We start from the raw sequence: 20452 nt of genomic DNA, 5'->3' as shown, positions 1-20452 counted from the left end.
GAAAACAAAACCCACTCACTTGTAGATAGTCGGGTTGTAGCCGCTCAAATTCGAATGGACGAAGTCACCAATAATAATTGCACTTAAGAATATTAAGGAACAATTAGCAAGACTCCATTAAAACAATTGAATTTGTAGAAACGTAAAACGAAAATGGCATCAGCGGGTCAAATACCTTAGAAGGGGTCCCAATGCTGATTCAATAAAAAAAAAAAAAAAAAAAAAAATCAACAATCAAAGTCAACGGGCTGGTTGCTTGATACGAGCCGACTGAACCGGTCTGAGCCGATTGAAGAAGGTCAGATGCGATCGAAGCCGGTCTGAGCCATAAGGAATATTGCATCAATTTCACAGAATATTCCGTTAACTTTAATGCAAAACAATAACGGTACCTGACGCCATTAGGAATATTTCGTTAGATTTAATGACATATTATCTTGTCTTCTCCGATGAGCTGTCTGCCTTTGTCTATGTTGCTAAAATCTAGTGAGCCGTTTACCCGTTGTTATCGAACTGTAAACGAACGTAGTTTCTTCTTTATAAATCAGTTTGGGTCTAGTTTGCATGTTACGTGTTCGTAGCAACAAGTATTACATGATTACAACAAGAAAGGAAGCAAATTACCCCTGAGCTCAAACGTCCACATAGGATTTCAATTTACCTACAAGGGCGTTGTCATCATTTTCCACTTTCAGAAAAGAAAATTCGGTAAATTCCAAGGTGGGTCATCACAATTGTTTTAAAAGCGTGGTGAGTTAAAATGGCCATATTAACTAAAATATAATTACAAATATAAGTTAAGGTAGTTGGTCATAGTAGTGAGCTCGCCCCTTATACCCAAGTTTAAATTAATTTTCGTTAGAGTAAATCACATTGTAAAAGGAAAAAGAACTAGAATACAATAAAATAAAGGAAACTGAGTTCCACATGTAGGAATCCGGATCCTCTTTGTAAGGATTCCAAGGATCTGTGAATTGTGTCCGTTCATCATACATCGTGCGGTCAGAAATCATTTTAAATTTTTTTTATTTAAAATTAAACACAAGTAGTACCTGACAAAAACTGACAACACAATAACGATAAACATATACGATTCACGGATCCCTAGGATCCCTACAAAGAGAATCCGGAGAGGATCCTTTTGGCACTTGTAGTACATTTGGAGTGTGGTAGGGTCTTTTTCTTGTGGTGTCATTACTATAGTTCTACAACTTCCAAAGTTCAATCTTCACGAGTATTATCAATCCTGATGATTAGAGATGAGTCCTCCATGGTTGAAGAATTGTACTACATTTTTCATGAGTTTGTAATAGTGAAAATGTGATGTATCTTTTGGTGTGTGTGACTTTTTGATTAAGTTTAGTATGTCTGCCTTCTGTACGTATCGTACATTATTGATTTTTTTATTAAAATTTCTTTTGATTTGATCTCATAAAAGTAATATTAATTCCAAAATATAAGCACCATGGGTTAATTAACTATAAAACGTCGTTGTATTCCAATAACATGACATAGTTTTTCTTTTATTGAGATTAGAAAAATTCAAAGTCTACTCAAAATTTTCTGAATGCATTTATGTAGGAGAACGCTTAAATTTCCTCTATATGAAATTAAAGGCTAAGCTTCTCGATGTCCTATATTCAGGTTAAAAAATTAAAAGAACGAATTTAAGGTCATATCAGATAGCATCATAGCAGGCATAATGAGAAAACCGATCACTTGTATTGTTAACTTACTGCAGGAAGTAGAAAGAATCATATGTATGAACTGTGAATATATATAAAATATTGTAGGTTTATGCAGATATATTCAGGACAGACCAAGTCAATAATGCAGGCAATAATTTTTTAATTTTTTACATATAATATGCATTATTGACCTGCCACTTGTTCTATGATTTGTTCACTCTCATGAGTCAGTCAATTTGTTCATAGCATACGCGAAAATAGGAACCATACATTTTTATTTCGGCTGTTTCTGTAATATATTATACTATCTTAATTCTCCAGGAGACAGGAAATGTTCTTGTACATGTCCTCAGTTTTGGACCCTTGGATTGTGGATCCAAAGGTTGGGAAACAAAAAGAATTACATAATCCTCATATTAAAGAAATTTTAAGCTAGGGTTGACTCTGGGGTCAGAAATCATTTTAAAAAATTTTTATTTAAAATTAAACACAAGTAGTACCTGACAAAAACTGACAACACAATGACGATAAACGGATACGATTCACGGATCCCCAAGATCCCTACAAAGAGATTTCGGAGAGGATCCGGAGAGGATCCTTTTGGCACTTGTAGTACATTTGGAGTGTGGTAGGGTCTTTTTCTTGTGGTGTCATTACTATAGTTCTACAACTTCCAAAGTTCAATCTTCACGAGTATTATCAATCCTGATGATTAGAGATGAGTCCTCCATGGTTGAAGAATTGTACTACATTTTTCATGAGTTTGTAATAGTGAAAATGTGATGTATCTTTTGGTGTGTGTGACTTTTTGATTACGTTTAGTATGTCTGCCTTATGTACGTATCGTACATTATTGATTTTTTTTATTAAAATTTCTTTTGATTTGATCTCATAAAAGTAATATTAATTCCAAAATATAAGCACCATGGGTTAATTAACTATAAAACGTCGTTGTATTCCAATACCATGACATAGTTTTTCTTTTATTGAGATTAGAAAAATTCAAAGTCTACTCAAAATTTTCTTAATGCATTTATGTAGGAGAACGCTTAAATTTCCTCTATATGAAATTAAAGGCTAAGCTTCTCGATGTCCTATATTCAGGTTAAAAAATTAAAAGAACGAATTTAAGGTCATATCAGATAGCATCATAGCAGGCATAATGAGAAAACCGATCACTTGTATTGTTAACTTACTGCAGGAAGTAGAACGAATCATATGTATGAACTGTGAATATATATAAAATATTGTAGGTTTATGCAGATATATTCAGGACAGACCAAGTCAATAATGCAGGCAATAATTTTTTAATTTTTTACATATAATATGCATTATTGACCTGCCACTTGTTCTATGATTTGTTCACTCTCATGAGTCAGTCAATGTGTTCATAGCATACGCGAAAATAGGAACCATACATTTTTATTTCGGCTGTTTCTGTAATATATTATACTATCTTAATTCTCCAGGAGACAGGAAATGTTCTTGTACATGTCCTCGGTTTTGGACCCTTGGATTGTGGATCCAAAGGTTGGGAAACAAAAAGAATTACATAATCCTCATATTAAAGAAATTTTAAGCTAGGGTTGACTCTGGGGTAGTGGTTAGAGGTGGCAATCAATATTGGAATCAATAAAACTTAATATTATGATTTAGGGATATTTTTTTTTATTGGTAAATAGGAAATGATAGGTTTCGATTATTGTGAATGACAAACTTGATACTAAATATTAAAACTGACTCATTGTGTGATTAACCAAAACCCATGTTCTTTCATGTAGATATATTAGACCTGACAATTTCTTACACAATCTTTTAACACGACATGTAAACGATACAAAAATAACAGGTTTTGAGGCGAAACGATAACTAATCAAGTAGTTATAGGGTCATACGATAAGGACCCTGTCCTTAACAGATTTACATGAAAATGACATGCGAGTAACCTGTTTCGACATGTTAAGAAAACAGTTATTTTGATGATTTTAATTTTTTAAACTACTTATAAAAAACTTACTATAAAATACCATAGCCATAATATATATGTATATATTGTATATTAAAATATGTATTATTGTATTATTGTTAAATTTAAAAATTTTAAGTTTTATTTATTTTTATATTATACTATAGGCGATGAGTAAGATTAAAAAATTATAAAACACATTAAAAATAAAAATATCAAGTAATTTTAAAATACCGAACACATCGTCACTTAGTCTTACGGTCTACTGGTATTCATCTTCATTAGTAAGTGAGAAGTCTGAGGTTCACTTCTCACCAAATGCAAATTTGAACCACATTATTGCTAGCTCATTGAGAGGCTAAACACACCCCTCTCTTTAGTGTAGATAATATCATTTCTTTAAAAAAAACACCAAACACATTAACAAAAATATAATAATTAATTTGCAAATGCGAAAAATGTGAAAAAAAAATATGCGAACGCTCATGATCGCATCCAATACACTTTGAGGATGGGTACATCGTTGTTTGAATTTTTACCAATATCATGTCCCTTGGTGATTGATGAAAATTGAAGGGTTTTACTGTAAATGACGTGCAAGGTTTCCTTCACCTTGAAACGCAACTCCTGATATACATATACAAATTTAGTGTTATGTTTTCAAATTTTTGGGGTCAAATTATGTTTTTCATTTTCATTATTTATTGATTTAAAATATATTTTTCCTTAACGGGTAACGGGTCGGGTCATATTACTTGATAATATTAACGGGTTGATTTCGGATCGGATTGTCACACCTTGATCCCGAGATACGTCCGGAATGGACACGTGACGGAATGATAGTAGCGGTACAGTATAAAATACAAGGAGTCATTGAGACTCATACATATAATATACATCAAAGCTTCAACGGAATAACTTACAACAAAGGGTGGCAATCCTACACTCTAGTGCACTGCCCACACAGCTACACCACCTGCAATCTTCTCATCTAATCGATACCCGTTACTCTGCAAAATAACCCTACGTCGTGGGAATGGCGCACCGGGCAAAGCAAAACTCGGATAAGCTACGAAACTCGTGTTAGTGACAATAATACAACATATGTGAAAATAAATAGCATTAAATGATTAAATGTCAAAGTAGTGCTACGTCCACACAGGACATTTCTTCTGTATACCATATCAACTGTCAATATCATCACCGTCAATATTATTCTGTAATTCTCTTCAGATTGTGACTCATCACTCACCTTTCATCATTTTTGAGTAATCACAAGGGTCCAATTTCCATATACATTATAATTTAACCACCATACGCCTCATTATATGTATAGGAATGGTTAATCAATTTTGAGTCTCACCACACGTCTTCCGATAACATTCTTAGTCATCACACAACCCGAAGTTGTGTAGGAATGACACTACATCATATCACATAATATTAATGTCACTCACCTAGGTTATTTGTACTTTCGGATCCACCAACTCCGCCTCCAGGAACCTAATACAACACACAAAACCTCACTTAGGAAACTTAACAAGACTGACACACAAATCGAGGTCAAGTGCCACTTGCACGTAAATCGAGAAGCACGTCAACCGGGAACAACACATCATCGAGATGAGCCAACTAAGCTCCATCAAGCCTCAACAAAAAACTAAAGATAAACGACACTCTAGAGTAAAGCACGTTGACTAGAACATCAAATGTCGATAAGGTAAGTCCACTAAGGTCAACAAACCTAGTTATTCAATTCGAAAGATCCGCTTATCGGATTCCCGATCCGTAAGTTCTCAAAGGTCCAAAAACTAATAACTAGGGTGCTCACAAAATTGTACGACGATCCAACGATCGGATTGTCATCAATCACACAAACGAGTGGCGTTCCAATTTGATCACCGCACCAAACAATTGAATTTCGAGAAACCGAACTAGGTATAGGTTCACAGGGTCACTAGAAGGTATTTGGTACTTAGACAACACTTATGGACGGTCCCACGCACTGCCACACGCGGTGGTAGCCAAGGTGGAGGGTTTAGAAAACCCGAATTTTCAACCTTAACCAAAAAGGCTCAAATTTACATGGTAGCTAGAGCTCAGCAAGGGAAACACTATTCACAACTAGGTCAATGACAAATTCTAACCGGAAACCATCCAAATTCATCCGGGAAAACCGGGTTTCTAGGGTTCTAAACACCCAACTCTAAAACGAATACAAAAGCAAGAACCAAAATACCAACTTGAAGATTATGAAGAGTAGATGAAGTTTCATACCTCACTGAAAGGAAATGGATGCTGGAATCACCGAAAAAATGACAAAACCGTCGGAAAACCTACAGAAATGTAGGGCTCGTCAAAAGCTTTCCATGGACACCAAGATCACTCAAAATGGAGAACAGATGAAGGAGATATGAGTGGGTCAAGTTTGCGGGTTAACAGGTCCAATTCGCCCCAAAACTGGTCAGAATTAGACTCGTCCCCTTTTTTTAAGAAACCTTCCCGACTCTCTCGAGGTTTCCCTCCAAGTATAGCATCTTGGGCAAATTATCAAAATGCTCTCCAACTTCAAACGACTCTAACTTCTTCGTTTTAACTCAAAATTGAGATCCGTTTGCGCCTATGCGCTTGTGAAATTAAAGTCTATCTAAACAACTCAAGAGTTGACCGATTAAAGTCTATCTAAACAACTCAAGAGTTGACCGAAAAGGTTGAGATTCGAAATGATAAAAATACCCTTCACTTCACTTTTGTCAAATAGGGGGTGGGGAGACTATTATTCAGTCAGAGATATTAAGAGGTGTGGGGGGGGGGGGGGGGGGGGAGGAGACTATTATTCAGTCAAATAGGGGGTGGGGAGACTATTATTCAGTCAAATATAACTGTGTTTGATATTTTTTTTTTTTTTAACAGATCAAATACTCTCTCTCTCTCTCTCTCTCTCTCTCTGAATTCTCTTACGCGTTCAAAAGTCAAAATTAACACCCGCAACATCTCTATTACCTTCACCTGTTCATTTCGTATTCTCTCTCTCTCTCTCTCTCTCTCTCTCACACACACACATATTCATGATTCGATAACTTCAGTTGTTTCATTTCATTCTTCTTTGTCAATTGGGCAACTTAATCCAGAAAACATGGCAGCGGCAACGTCTGGAAGATCGTTAGAGCAAACGCCGACGTGGGCTGTTGCCGTAGTCTGTTTTGTTTTGGTCTTGATTTCAATAATCATTGAACACATAATCGAACTTATAGCAAAGGTAAAATCATACTTCAACTGAAAGTTCATTAATTTGGGTGCTTAGACCGACTTCTGGTTCTTCATTAGTTTACTCTCCTGAGTTTGAATTTCATTACATTAATTCTTTCACCATTTTTGCAGTGGTTAAAGAAGAAACACAAAAGCGCCCTTTACGAAGCACTAGAAAAGATCAAATCAGGTAAAACCCATGTCAAATCATAGACTAACTGATTAACTGGAAATGATTTATGGACACCACTTTTCTCCTTGTGCACAGCCGGTCTATTTTTCGTGTCTTGATTCTTTGTTTTTCCGATCAAAAGGCTATAAATAATCAGCGTTGTGCCCGAGGAGAAAAATGGTGTAGCAATCATTTCCCGCTCGTTAATTAATTTTGTGAGAGTTAACATATTGAGATTATTGAGCTAATACCTATGTTTTATCTGTGTTTGTGGGTGTAATAGAGCTTATGTTATTGGGGTTCATATCCTTGCTCTTAACTGTGGGACAAGGACCAATATCAAACATATGCATATCACAGAAAATTGGCAACACTTGGCATCCGTGTGGCAAGAAGCAAGAATACAAATTGAATAAGGAAGAGGATTTGGAGTATGAGGATGAAACCCCGAGCAGGAAACTGCTCTCTCTGTTTAACGAGACTGGTGGTGGCTCACGCCGTGTTCTGGCTGCTGCTGGCACCGACAAATGTTCAGCAAAGGTAGGAACTACGAACGTTCACCACTTATTTTAATCTACAAATTTTTTTTTCAATTCTATTTTTGTTCCTAGAATAAAAAATGGGCCAAGGTACATTGTTGTGCCTCGGCATAAAAGGGAAATTCCTTTTCTTTTGATACTCATTGTTTTTTTTTTCTTTTGGTAAAAATATACTCATTGTTTTTTATTGAACTGTTGATACAACATAAAAAGGAAAAAATTGTTTAGTACCTAAAACAAACTATTGTTCATTATTTCATAAAAGGGAGAATTGTTTAGCACCTAAACAAACTATTGTTAATTATTCAAAAAATTCACCCAGCATAAATAATTATCATGATGTACAAATTCTGTATTTTAGACTTTTCCTTCAGATGCACTCAATAAACAAAGTAGACATTTATCAGCTAGCATTGCTTATATTATATAAATAAAACAGTATATCCTATCAGACAAGTGCACGTAATATATTATAGTTATCAGACAAGTCCATGCAGATATATAAATTAGAGGTGAATCGGAATCAATTTGGTTTTTACAAGAAACCGAGTTGGTGAATTAAACTTGATCTCTAAGCAGTTTCAAAATGCAAACCAGAAACTAATTAGGAATGAATCAAACACATAAATATTTGTTTATAATGTAGGAATTAAGGCTCATAGAATGTCTACTCAAATTTTGCAGGGTAAAGTACCTTTTATATCTGCGGATGGTATTCATCAACTGCACATTTTTATCTTCGTGTTGGCTGTTTTCCATGTCCTTTATTGCATTCTCACAATGGCTTTAGGAAGAGCCAAGGTACATCAATTTACAATTAATTAACTGATCTTTCTTTTTCTCTTTTAATTAATTATAATCAATGGAAATTAATTGATTATGATGACTATTTGGTGAGTTCAGATGGGAAGTTGGAAGCGGTGGGAAAAGGAAACAAGAACAGCTGAATATCAATTTTCGCATGGTTAGTACTGCAAATTAATAAATAATCTCCAAGAGCCAAAAATTTCTAAACATCCAAATTAATTAAATGAAATAATGGATTATTTAAGTCTTGTAGTCTCTAATTGTGACTTTTAAAGTTCAACTACAATATATGAAATGAAATTATTCAGAGTCAATGGATCATTCAATTATTTAACACTTTTGTTTCGCGTGTGTTACGTTTACGATAGACCCAGAGAGATTCAGGTTTGCAAGGGACACATCTTTTGGGAGGAGGCATATGAGTTACTGGACCAAAACACCTTTCCTTATGTGGATAGTAAGAGCTCTCTAGCCACTCATTTTCCCTTTATCCTTTATGTTAGTAAAATAGTTATCACTATGCATTTTATGCATGCATGGCATGTAAATGTTAATATATACATCATTATTAATCGCCTGGTTCTTATTGAAATCTTTCAAAATAACAAAAATAATATTTTGGTTAAAATTGAATTGCGTTGAATTCTAAACCTAATCTACTCCTATCTATTATCCTGCCGACCTTCTTTACTATACTAACCTCATTGACTTACGTACTTTCTATGCCTTATAATGTCCATTTTCACTGCTAGGCTAACCCTAATGGCTTAAATACTTTCAAATTTTTGTTTCTTGCTACATGAATTTTTTGTGGTGAATTTAGTATTCGCCATCAGATTGACTTCCACATTGATATTTTTTTTATTCATTTTCTTATCAACCAATAAAGAATCTAAATAGTTAATAATTGTTAGTTGCGTGGAAACTTATGTTAGTATTATTATTTGATCAGTGGTTGATAGTCAAGGAAGCAATAATTCTTTTCACATGACATAAAAATACACTGCCTTTTGAGATTTCACATGTACACACGAAAAATAATAATCAAGTGATTCTTGTAACATAAATAGGTTTATTTAAAAATAATTACAAAGAAAATTAAGATTATAAAGCTAGAATGATGTGGAGGTTTAGTAACTAGAAAAATTTACAACAACGAAAGGTTAACTGATCTCGCTCTTAAGATATGCATAATATAGTATTCCTCAGCTCTTCGAATTTAACTTCTATAAAATAAACGTAGTAATACGTAATGCATGTCAGAGTATTAACACTTTTTTCAAAGAGTGGCTAAAAGTATGTAGGGTTCGATTCGATTATTTGTTCTATCTTTCCTTCTTAATTAAACCCTGATTCAGTAATTCTTCTCCTTTCTAAAGTTTATTTTTACGAAAAGAATTAGAGTTCCCTTGGTAATTTTGGTCATGTGTCACTAATCAATGTTTTCTCTTATTAATTAGCACAATAGAATGACGCTACGTTCTAACTAACATGTCATTTAATAAGAAAATTAAAGCTGCCAAGGAGAATGATCGTGGAATGGCCATTGGGTTAATAAGAAGCTTAAGGCCTGATAGAAGTTTGATAAAGTTGTTGAAATTTTTGTACAAGGTGTACGACAGTAACTCAAGAACCTGGTGATGCTAAGATAATATTCTCAACTAACTAAGTTACAAGTAACAATAATGTTATTATAAACGGATGCATACACTAATTCTCTAGCGCCTAAACGGTTTTTTTTTTTTTTTTTGTTATTTTAATTAAATCTATTATATAACATATAAAGAAATGACTACTTATACTTAAAAAAATATATATATAATTGTATTAAGATATATAAATTGCAAAATAGAATGACATATAGATTATAAAGTATTAGAACATATTAAAAACATGAGGAACAAATATATAGTGAGTGTTCATCGAAATACTAAAGAAGTCTCTTATAATTTCTTGAAAAAATAAAATATGTATAATGAAAGTTATGTATTTTTTGTTTAAGTGAGAGTAGCGACCTAACAGGATCTAGGTGGTGCCTAAGCAGGCGCTTAGGTAGGTCTAGGCGCCCTTCAAACGCCTAGAAATTAATCGGGGTAATGGCCAATCGTTTGATGCCTAGACGGAAATTTTTAGAACAGTACTCTTGATAGACAAGACTGTTTAGCATTCACTTTTTATAATGTGCCATTTAACATTTTGTATGTTATCGGAACATACTGCAGAAGTATACAAATATTGTAGGAGTGTGAGTAGGGTCCTAGTGTACAGATAGATCTCTTCTAAAATTTATATTAACATGCAAGAGATATTCAGAAAAGCCAAACACCAAGATTAGGGTATAGCCTATATATTAGAGTCGTCTCTTTAAGTTGTTTTCTTTTCTTTCTTTCTCCCTTTTTTGTTTTTTTTTTTTTTTTTTGGATAAACAAAAATCCCTTTAAGTGGTTTTACAAATACGAATGGTGTGAAAGCTGTGTTTTTTTTTTTTTTTTTTTTTTGTGAAAAAATGGTGTGAAAGAGCTTTTTGGTTATTTTGTAAAAGTGCTTTTTTCATCTATGATTTTAGCTTTTGAAGTCAATATAAGGATGAAGACCCTTCTAGCCTTCTAGATATTCTTCTGAATTGTGTATACAAATAATGAGATTCTATAAGAAAGCTTTGGCAATACGAATTGGCTTCATTTTAATTCGTCATGCCATGCGGCGTCGAGGGTCTAAGTTTGCCACTATAGATATGAACTGGGAGGTGCCCATGCACAGGACAATTTCCTCCTTTTTTTGTCTGATAGTTTGACTTTTACAAAGGACACCAAATTTGATTTTATTCATATTTCACGACATTGTGAGCTACAGAAGATCTTCATGTGTCACAGAATAAGCAATAATGGTGGAAGTTCAAGACTTCTCATAAGAATTCCTATTCCTAGCTAGGTCTTCATATAAAGCTTTTTTTTTTTTTAAAAGCATTTTCTCTTCTTTCTTTTGCCTTACCATCTATTTATTTTATACTATTTGCAGGTTTGTTTTTTTAGACAATTTGTAAGGTCCGTTCCCAAAGTGGATTACTTAACCTTGCGGCATGGGTTTATCATGGTAAGTGCTTTATCATAATCTACCCAGGTGATGAAATTTCAAAAGTTCTACGCCTTGTTTTCACAAATTGACAACTATTACGTACACGTTCATACAATGTGTGGAAAAAAAAATTAATATAATTAATGTATTGATTCAATGAAGTTTTGCTTGGTTATGACATATAAGATTGCGATAAACAATAATTATATTTTGTAACCAATAACATATTGCACAACAATATTTCAGGCACATTTGTCACCCCAAAGCCATCAGAATTTTAATTTCCAAAAATACATAAATAGATCACTTGAAGAGGATTTCAAGGTGGTTGTGGGAATCAGGTTAGTGATTTGGTGTTTTCTTCTACTTTTTTGTCCTTTTTATTTCACTGTTTGTTGACATAAACTTCCATTTTCTTTGTTTCAAACTGCAGTCCTCCGATTTGGTTCTTTGCTGTGATATTCCTACTTTTTAATACTCACGGTGAGTAAACTCATATATTTCATCACATCTTCACCTACTAAATTATATATGTTCAACTCATAACACTTACACTTTAAACTCTTAAATGTTTCAACATTACTTATTTGATTAAGCTTACTTGAATTTCGTTTGGACAGGCTGGTATTCTTATCTTTGGCTACCGTTCATCCCATTGATCGTAAGTAAAATCTCTTCCCTCATCATAATCTACCAAGTAATCATAATATAATAGTGGGACCACAAGATAGATAGATAGATAGATAGATCTAACGGTGGAAAATGCACTTGGACGTTCAGATCATTCTCTTGGTGGGTACCAAGCTACAGGTGATCATCACAAAAATGGGTCTTCGAATTCAAGAAAGTGGAGAGGTTGTAAAGGGGCTTCCTGTGGTTCAACCTGGTGATCATCTCTTTTGGTTCAACCGCCCTCGTCTCATTCTCTACCTCATCAACTTTGTTCTCTTTCAGGTACCTTAATAATTTTAACAGAGTTTTCAGTACTTTAATTATATTAATATGAACTTAGTTAATTAATTCCTAGAGTTCCTAAACCCTATATATATACATATACACTGATCCTTTTGCATTATCTTTTTATGAATATCAGAATGCCTTCCAGCTTGCTTTCTTTGCATGGAGTTGGGTAAGTTACATTTTCCTAATTATTAATTAATTGGTTAATTAATCTGAGATTTATTAGATAAGTAAATAAGAAAAGTGAAATAGTATACTAATTATCTGATAATTTTTGGCATTTCAGTATGAATTTAGCTTGAAATCTTGTTTTCACGAGCACACTGAGGACGTGATCATCAGAGTTTCAATGGGGTGAGTCTCACTTCTTCCTTGGACTTAACTCTTAATTATTTCCTATTTTCCTAACCGTTAAAATTGTTCTAACACACAATTAACGGTGGCGATTTTCAGGATCCTCATACAGATTCTCTGCAGTTATGTCACTCTCCCCCTCTATGCCCTTGTCACACAGGTAATGATCTAAATATATGATCATCAATTCATAGATTTAATTGAGCAACCACGTAGTTTTAATGAGAACCAAATTGATCTAATTTGTGAATTTACGTGATAAAATGGCTATTAGTCGTAATGACATTCAATCTTTACTTTAAAGAGCAGGTCCTAAGTTCTAGTCGTATGATTATGAATGAGTTTGTCAGTATATGACACTTGTTCTTATATATCATTTTCCGAGTGAATCTGAATCGCACATATAAACATGTTTTCACTATATCGATGACTGAATTGAATAAATCTTGAAATTTTATTTGAGTTTATATGTTGATTTGTGCAGATGGGCTCAACCATGAAACCAACCATATTCAATGAAAGAGTAGCCGCAGCTTTACGCAACTGGCATCACACCGCCAGGAAGCACATAAAGCAGAACAAAGGCTCCGTAACCCCAATGTCTAGCAGACCAGCCACTCCATCCCACCACACGTCCCCCGCCTACCTCCTCCGGAACTATCAGAGCGAAGTGGATAGTTTCCATGCATCACCAAGAAGATCAAATTTCGAGGGTGAACGTTGGGCCAACGAATCACCCTCCCCTTCACACCACCTCCATGTAGATGGCACTTCATCCTCTTACCACCACCATATTGAAATGGGAAATGTAGACCGTGAGAGGGTTGATGTCAATGAACAAAATTCGGTTCATGGGAAAACTACAATAACTAATAGTAGTATTACTACCATGGAACCTGCTCGAACACAACAAGAAATTAACATGGAGCGGTCGAAAGACTTCTCATTTGACAAGAGGCAACGTATACAATAGCTCGAAAATTTGTTGCATTATGCATTAGAGATCGGCAATGATGGTGACAATGATGATAGCAAGGATGATGACGCAATTATCGGAGAGAATGGAGATGCTTGAAGCCACACATTTTGCATCCTGCCTAATAGTGTTATATATATATATATATATATATATATATATACTCAATTAGCTCTTGATTTGCTTTTTATTTGGCAGGGATGGATCTACACATACAGTGACTGTCTCAATTGTTTTATTGTGCCTTTATGTTATAGCATTTTTCTGTAAATAAATGCCTCTAAATCTTACGCACAAAGTCACGATCCTGAATGCCAAATAGCATTAATATTCTGTTTGAAGAGCTGATATTTGCCTCTCACAATATATATGCAGTTGATGACTTTTGGTGATTTTCTATGGATAGTGCTATTTCCTCGCTCATTTTTACTCCTCACATGCTCTTGTTAATTTTTTGCCATTGATTTTCTTCCAGTCATTCGATCCGATGGTCACAAACTGAAAGATGTGTGCGAAAAATAAAAATGGGTGTGTAGATAGCACTATCATTTTCTATTAGTACTACACTTAAATCTCTATAAATTAATAGCCCTAAGACCAAGGAAATACTTTTATTCAGAAAAATATTAAATAATAATCAATAATCAGTATTTTATTAATTTATGGATTAATTAATAACTTAATGTTAGCACTCAAAACTGGGAGGTTAACAAAGACAAGTGCAGTCGGCCCTTGGTGTGCTCAAGATTAAGACATTAGCAACTTAACAAGAAGGACTAATTAAGTGGTTCACCTCTCAAAATTAGGCTACGTCAACTGTGGTGCTCGTATATATATTGAGAATTGGTTACAAAGAGCACTCGGCTATGATCTAATCTTTTTCTTTTCTTTTTTTTCCGACCTTCATAAGAGGTACTCTTTCACCTCATATAGGCTCTTAGTGAGCCTCAAAAGTCTTTGGGCTTGAATACTTCACCGTCCTCGCATTTAATGAGCCAAGTATATAAACATGAGTTGCTAGCTACTACTCCATCCTTCAGTCAACATGTGGGAGTGAAGTGACATTTGTTCAGGTCTGAATGCATGTCTTCATCGGCCAACGTGTACCCAACGCCTTGCTCGGACCTCGGGTTTGAGAAAACCCACACATGAGTGGTTGATCTGATAGCCTTTATGTTCCTTCATAGGCTTATGTTCTCACTAATCGCCAACATGCGGCCTGAGGTTGGGATTCGAGTAGGCTTGCTCCTAGGACTTTGTGTTATAAAGTTACCAGTATGCCAACTTGCCGCCAATTTGGTGGGCAAACCAAAATGCTGAGCGATTGTCCATAGCACTCGAGGGTGCCCTTTCTACTTCCATGGGACCTCGGTCTTTCTTTCTTCCTTTGGGCCTCGGTTTTTCTTTCTTCTCATGGGCATTGGTTTCCCAGGCCAATACCACTTTAGGGGTCGAAAGGGACCCTGCGTTAACAAGTCCCCCAACTCCCTGTTCAAGTGTTCCTTCTTGGACATGGACACTAAAATAATACATGGGTGTCTTGTACGACATTTGAGCTGCCTCATCAGGACAAATTTATGCCGGTTCTTCCTTATGTGGCTGTTATATATCGCTTTAGAAGCAACATTGTCCTCACAATGGAGACTTGATGATTTGATGATTTCATTCTCGAATTAGGTAGTTTGTCCATAGTTTTGTTTCATCTTGTTTGCATTGCTTCTGTGAGTTGTTGTGGTAGCCGTATAGTTCCTTATTTGCAAATCAGTCGGCTTTATCTTCAAATTAAGAAATTAGTTACTGAAGAATATACCCATCTGACACCCGGATGTATATATTTTGTTGTATGTGTTTGTTAGGATCGATTAAGTTATCTATTGCTTGATTTGCTTCTGTAAAAAAATAAAAAAAATAAAAATTCCCCGACGAGATTTTATGTCGAATCCAGTATGGACGAGTCTCGAAAACACCTTAGTTAGGTTCTTTAAGTTATTTAGAGACGTTTTCGTGCACTGCATGCCTGCTTTGGTTAAGTTTGGATGTAGTTTCAACTCAGGGGACAAATTCCCCCTATTTCCAGCGAGGGCTATGATTTTAGGCTATCACTAGCCACCCAATGGCCTTGAAGAAGGTAAGTTTCAAATACTTACCTTTGTAGCTTTGTTTTAGCTTTTGAATTGTTGAAAATGGTTGTGTTTTGGACCAAAACGAACTCTGAAAACCCTGGCGTGGCTGCAGGTCGCACTGTCGCTGCGTGTGGTACTGTTGTGGATGGCGCGTGGAGCATAGGCACCTTCACCTGAAGCATGACTGCCTGAAAGGATGAATATACATTTTCAAATGTTTGTTTCAGATTGTAGGGTATTTCGAATTTGTTATTTTTAATTTTTTTTTTTAATTTAATTGATAGGGCACAATTACAAAAATTGTGCTAACATGAATCTGAAATGACATCTGACACAGGTGTCAGAACAGGGCACAAAAAGAAAACCTTATTTATGCTCAACTCTTTGAGCACACATGGTCGTATTATGCCCTCTAATCAATGGTGACGTCCATAGAGGGCACATACACAAAGATAGTAGCTGCACTATTGCTATTGGTCTATGAACACAATTGTTGGTGCTTTTTGGCCTCAAGGGGCACACATAATTTATTGTGCGCAGTGCTCTTTTTTTTTTTTTTTTTTTTGTAGTGAATTTTAGTTGTTTACTTCAGTGAAAGTTATGAACATGTTTCCTAGGTTTGCTAGGGAGTAGTCTATAGGTTTTAATATTTTATTATTTTTAGATTTCCTAGGGAGTAGTCACACGGTTTTGAAAGTTAGGTTTTAGTATTTTATTATTTTAGGTTTCATGGGGAGTAATCACACACGGTTCTAGGTTTTTAGTAGTAATTATTAACTTTTATTCTTTTATTCATTTTAATGAGTACTTACACGTTTCTTAAGACTGTATTTTTGGCTTTTGGCTATAATAGTAGTAGATTTTTTTCACTTTTCAGAAAGCTTCGGTGACATTCATGTACAATTCACGGATACTAAGCCTACAATTGTAAGAGTTTAATGATTTTTATCAATAGGTAAGTTTCTGACTACTTTATTCTTAATTCTTGATGAGTTTATTTGTTTATTGTTTGAATTTTAAAAGTTTGTACTGGAAAAGTTCAATATCAAAATTAATATATTTTTTATTTGATGGATTTTTTAGAAATATAATTTATTATATAAACTTGTTTGTTGTTGTTCAATTTGTTAGGTCAACGTATGTTCGATGAAGAGGTTAAGAATTATCGATTCATTTTTTAGAAAGAAAAAAAAAGAGATGATGGTGATAAATCAAAGAGTGATATACTTTTTGCATTCACTGAATGAGCTTTTTCAGCAATGAATTTTATTAAAACAAGACTTCGCAACAAGATGAAGAGTATATTTCTAGCAGATTCAATGGTTGTTTACATTGAAAAAGAGCTTGCCGAAAAGATTGATTCAGATGAAATAACAAAGGATTTCAATTTCATTAAGGATTGAAGGGCACAACTTGAATGGGTATTTTTTTTTTTCTTTTTATTTGTTAGGTTGTTATGACAAGATTGATGATGTATGTTTCTTTCTATTATAAGTTGCAACTTTAAATGTTTTATTTGTTAAATCTAGTTGAAACTTGATTTATTAAGGATTAAATTTCTTACTTCAAATTATTGCTTTTAGGCTTATTTTTGTAAGTAACAAAAAAATTTAACCATTTAATTTCGTAGTAATAATTTTAGTTTAGCCCATCCTATGACATCCCGTCCCGGAAATATCGAAACGCACGTGTGAAATGACTAAATTGCCCCTAGTTCATTTTCGTTACATTATTGGTTGTCTTGTGTGGTGTGGCATGTGCTGGGCCACACACGCACACACACTGTCACTCTCTTCTTTTCCCTGTCTGTCTCTCTCTCTCCCGAGCTCCATTTCTTCCTCTTCCTTCTGAAAACGTACGGACAAACACACAAACCACCAAATCCTCACAGATCGAGGAAACTAGGGACACCTTCGAACTCGTGAAGCTTGTGCGAGTGCAACCATACCATTTTCAGGTGAGAAATCCTTCGTTTTCACGTCGATTCGAGATGGTCCGATTTGAGCACTATTCATGCAAACTTATTGTAGCTTGTTTTTGGGACTTTTAAGTTCATAGATGTCTTAGTGAGGTCCCAAGGAGCATCGGAGTAACTCGTTGGACGAAATTGGACGTCGGGATCGTGGGTTTCGAAGTTGGCCGGTTTTTGAGTTTTGAGACAGGTATGATCTCGTGAATTTTAGGCTTTAAAAGTGGTCTATTGTTGTTCTACTAGTTTAGGGCGTCATTTTGGTGCAAGAAACGTGAAAAATGGTTGAAAAATGAGTGAGAAAACACGATTTGAAGTTTTTCCAGTTTTCCGGCGCCGGAGTCTCGCCGGAGAAGGTGACGGAATATTCCGTCAAATCTGACGGAATATTCCTAACGCCGTTAACGGGATCTGTCAAAACTGACGGAATATTCCTAACGGCATCAGTTGACGCCGTCCGTGTGCACCGCACGTGCCTGCGCGTGGCCGACGCGTGTGGCCGTGCCTTGGCCGGCGCGTGGGGGCGCGTGCGGCGGAGGAAAATTTTTCTAAAAATATGGTTGTGATCCTGAGGTTGTGTAGAGCACGTTGGTATATTCATTTGTCCATTTTGAGCAATGTATGAGAAGTTATTACGAGAAGTTGGTTATGTGCTTTAAAGTTAACGTTTTTATAGTTGTTTCGCATATAGGTGACACGTACCCCGAGGACGAGCGTGGTCACTCGAGGCAGGGGGGCTACGACCCTTCCACGTACCAGTGAGTGGGCTTTTGTTTTCCGTATATACCTATATACATTTATATTCCCAGAAATTGATTTAAAAAGGGTTAAGTGTTTTATGCCATGCACTATACTATTATCGTTTATGCATCATTGCATACATTAGTAGTGGTATACATATACATATGCATATTGGGTGCTGTGGACGCACAGGTAAGTGCCAGGTAAGTGGTATTCATATTTACATTGAGCAGTAGTTTGAGATGCTTAGAGAGCTCATAACCTGCACCCCCGGTGTTAGTGCTCCCGCCCATAGTAGGGCACAGTCCTTCACGTGATGTTCACCTCCCGCACCACACGCTCAGCTTGGATCCAAGTTAGGTGCACAGTCCTGTCGTACAGACCACTTTAGGTGGTTCCGACTCGTAGGTGACCCGCGATTATTCGCATAGCCTTCACGTGATCGTAGCACTAAAGCGTACATATATATTACACCCAGGCCTGTCGTACAGACCACTTTAGGTGGTTCCGACTCGTGGGCAGGTTCAGTTATTGAGTTGAGATTTGAGCTCTATATGCAGCCGTACAGGTCACTTTAGGTGACTCCGGCTGCCAGATGTTATGTTATTGATATGATTTATACCTGAGCACATACATTTCTTTATGAGGTTTTGACATGGCATATCTTGAGCATGATTAGCATACCCTTGAGCATGTTGGGCATATCTATACATACGTATATGTTTATTTTCTGGGAGGTATACAGGTTTTACGGCGAGGGGTTAGAATGTATTTTGCTAAATGGTTTTCAAAGAGCTTTGTTTTTTCCCACTCACGCTTTTGTTTTTGCGCCCCTCCAGGTTCTAGTTGCTTAGCAGTTTTGGTGGTCTCCCAGAGGGTTCTTCCGGCTTTTCTGACAGATACTCACCAGCGTAGGGTCACCTTCGGGTGTACTTTTGTCGTAACTTTTCTTTTGGACTGCTATAGTCTTGCTCTGAATTTGTATCTCACTACGCTAGCACTTGTTTAGTACTTTGTATGCTAGTTTTTTAATTATTCGTATTTTTATATTACTGTTCTATTAGCTTCCGCACGTGCACATGGCTACGTCACATTCATGTGACGGCCAGCACGCCCTAATCTCGGTCGGGGTGTGTCACATCCACCAAATAATTTCTGGCTCCGTCATTGGAGTGTCTTAACTCGTTGAAATACTAGTCTCTTAACATGCATTTTTGCGTGTTTGCTATAAGATATGAGTGAGTTCCGTCTTTAAATCGAATAAGGATTAAGTTGCAAAGGATGATGAGGCATCGACCCAACCAATACATTCAGGTAAAAGTTGGATCAAACTAACACAACTCAAATTACCCTTAAAACTTGAGAGATTATATAGCGTACCCAAAACACGAGTCGGTACACTACATCATAACACAAATGAAGAAACACTTGAAAAAATGAACTTCTCTCCACTTATATTATAATGAGTGGTGTACCAATTCATGTTCCAAACATAGGGAAAAATCTCTCCTAAAACCTGGCACTATAGCCTACTAGCTTTCTAATTTAGGAAAACTAATGAAAATGACTTCAAAATTTTGAATTATAATGAAAATAACAAAAATGTGTTGCAAGTGAATAGTACCAGGATTGACTTTTTAGAGTAAAAATGTGGTTTTTCGTTAAAATGAACAGTACTGGAAGTTTTTCGGTAAAATTCCCTTCTAAATTCGAGCACATATAAATGTACCTTGACCATAATTTGATCGATTTATTATTCAATCAAATAATTAGAAAATTGTTATTAGAACTCAAATACTTTATAAAAAAAATATATTCCTATAAGAAGTCCAT

At 35.5% G+C, this 20452-nt stretch overlaps 1 protein-coding gene across 1 annotated transcript; it reads left to right on the top strand.

Annotated features, from left to right (window-relative positions):
* The first annotated feature begins 6661 nt into the window (after positions 1 to 6661).
* Positions 6662 to 14303, top strand: LOC137742115 (MLO-like protein 6). Its single transcript, XM_068481871.1, has 15 exons — positions 6662 to 6913; positions 7036 to 7093; positions 7359 to 7615; positions 8299 to 8415; positions 8518 to 8578; positions 8790 to 8878; positions 11440 to 11514; positions 11743 to 11837; positions 11930 to 11979; positions 12117 to 12157; positions 12277 to 12450; positions 12590 to 12625; positions 12743 to 12810; positions 12910 to 12970; positions 13295 to 14303. The coding sequence occupies exons 1-15, from the start codon at positions 6791 to 6793 to the stop codon at positions 13781 to 13783; spliced, it is 1794 nt and encodes a 597-aa protein (XP_068337972.1). The 5' UTR covers positions 6662 to 6790; the 3' UTR covers positions 13784 to 14303.
* Positions 14304 to 20452: the final 6149 nt, after the last annotated feature.

The sequence above is a fragment of the Pyrus communis genome, chromosome 8 (genome assembly GCF_963583255.1).
Source record: "Pyrus communis chromosome 8, drPyrComm1.1, whole genome shotgun sequence".
Taxonomy (NCBI): domain Eukaryota; kingdom Viridiplantae; phylum Streptophyta; class Magnoliopsida; order Rosales; family Rosaceae; genus Pyrus; species Pyrus communis.
This window is presented reverse-complemented; position numbering and strand designations above follow the sequence as displayed.

Bases quoted from the DNA above. Each gene is read 5' to 3' on its own strand.
- LOC137742115 (XM_068481871.1), top strand. From the start codon at position 6,791: ATGGCAGCGGCAACGTCTGGAAGATCGTTAGAGCAAACGCCGACGTGG. The intron at 8,416-8,517 runs GTACATCAATTT...TGGTGAGTTCAG, and splicing joins TGGCTTTAGGAAGAGCCAAG to ATGGGAAGTTGGAAGCGGTG. The intron at 8,879-11,439 runs GTAAGAGCTCTC...TACTATTTGCAG, and splicing joins CACCTTTCCTTATGTGGATA to GTTTGTTTTTTTAGACAATT.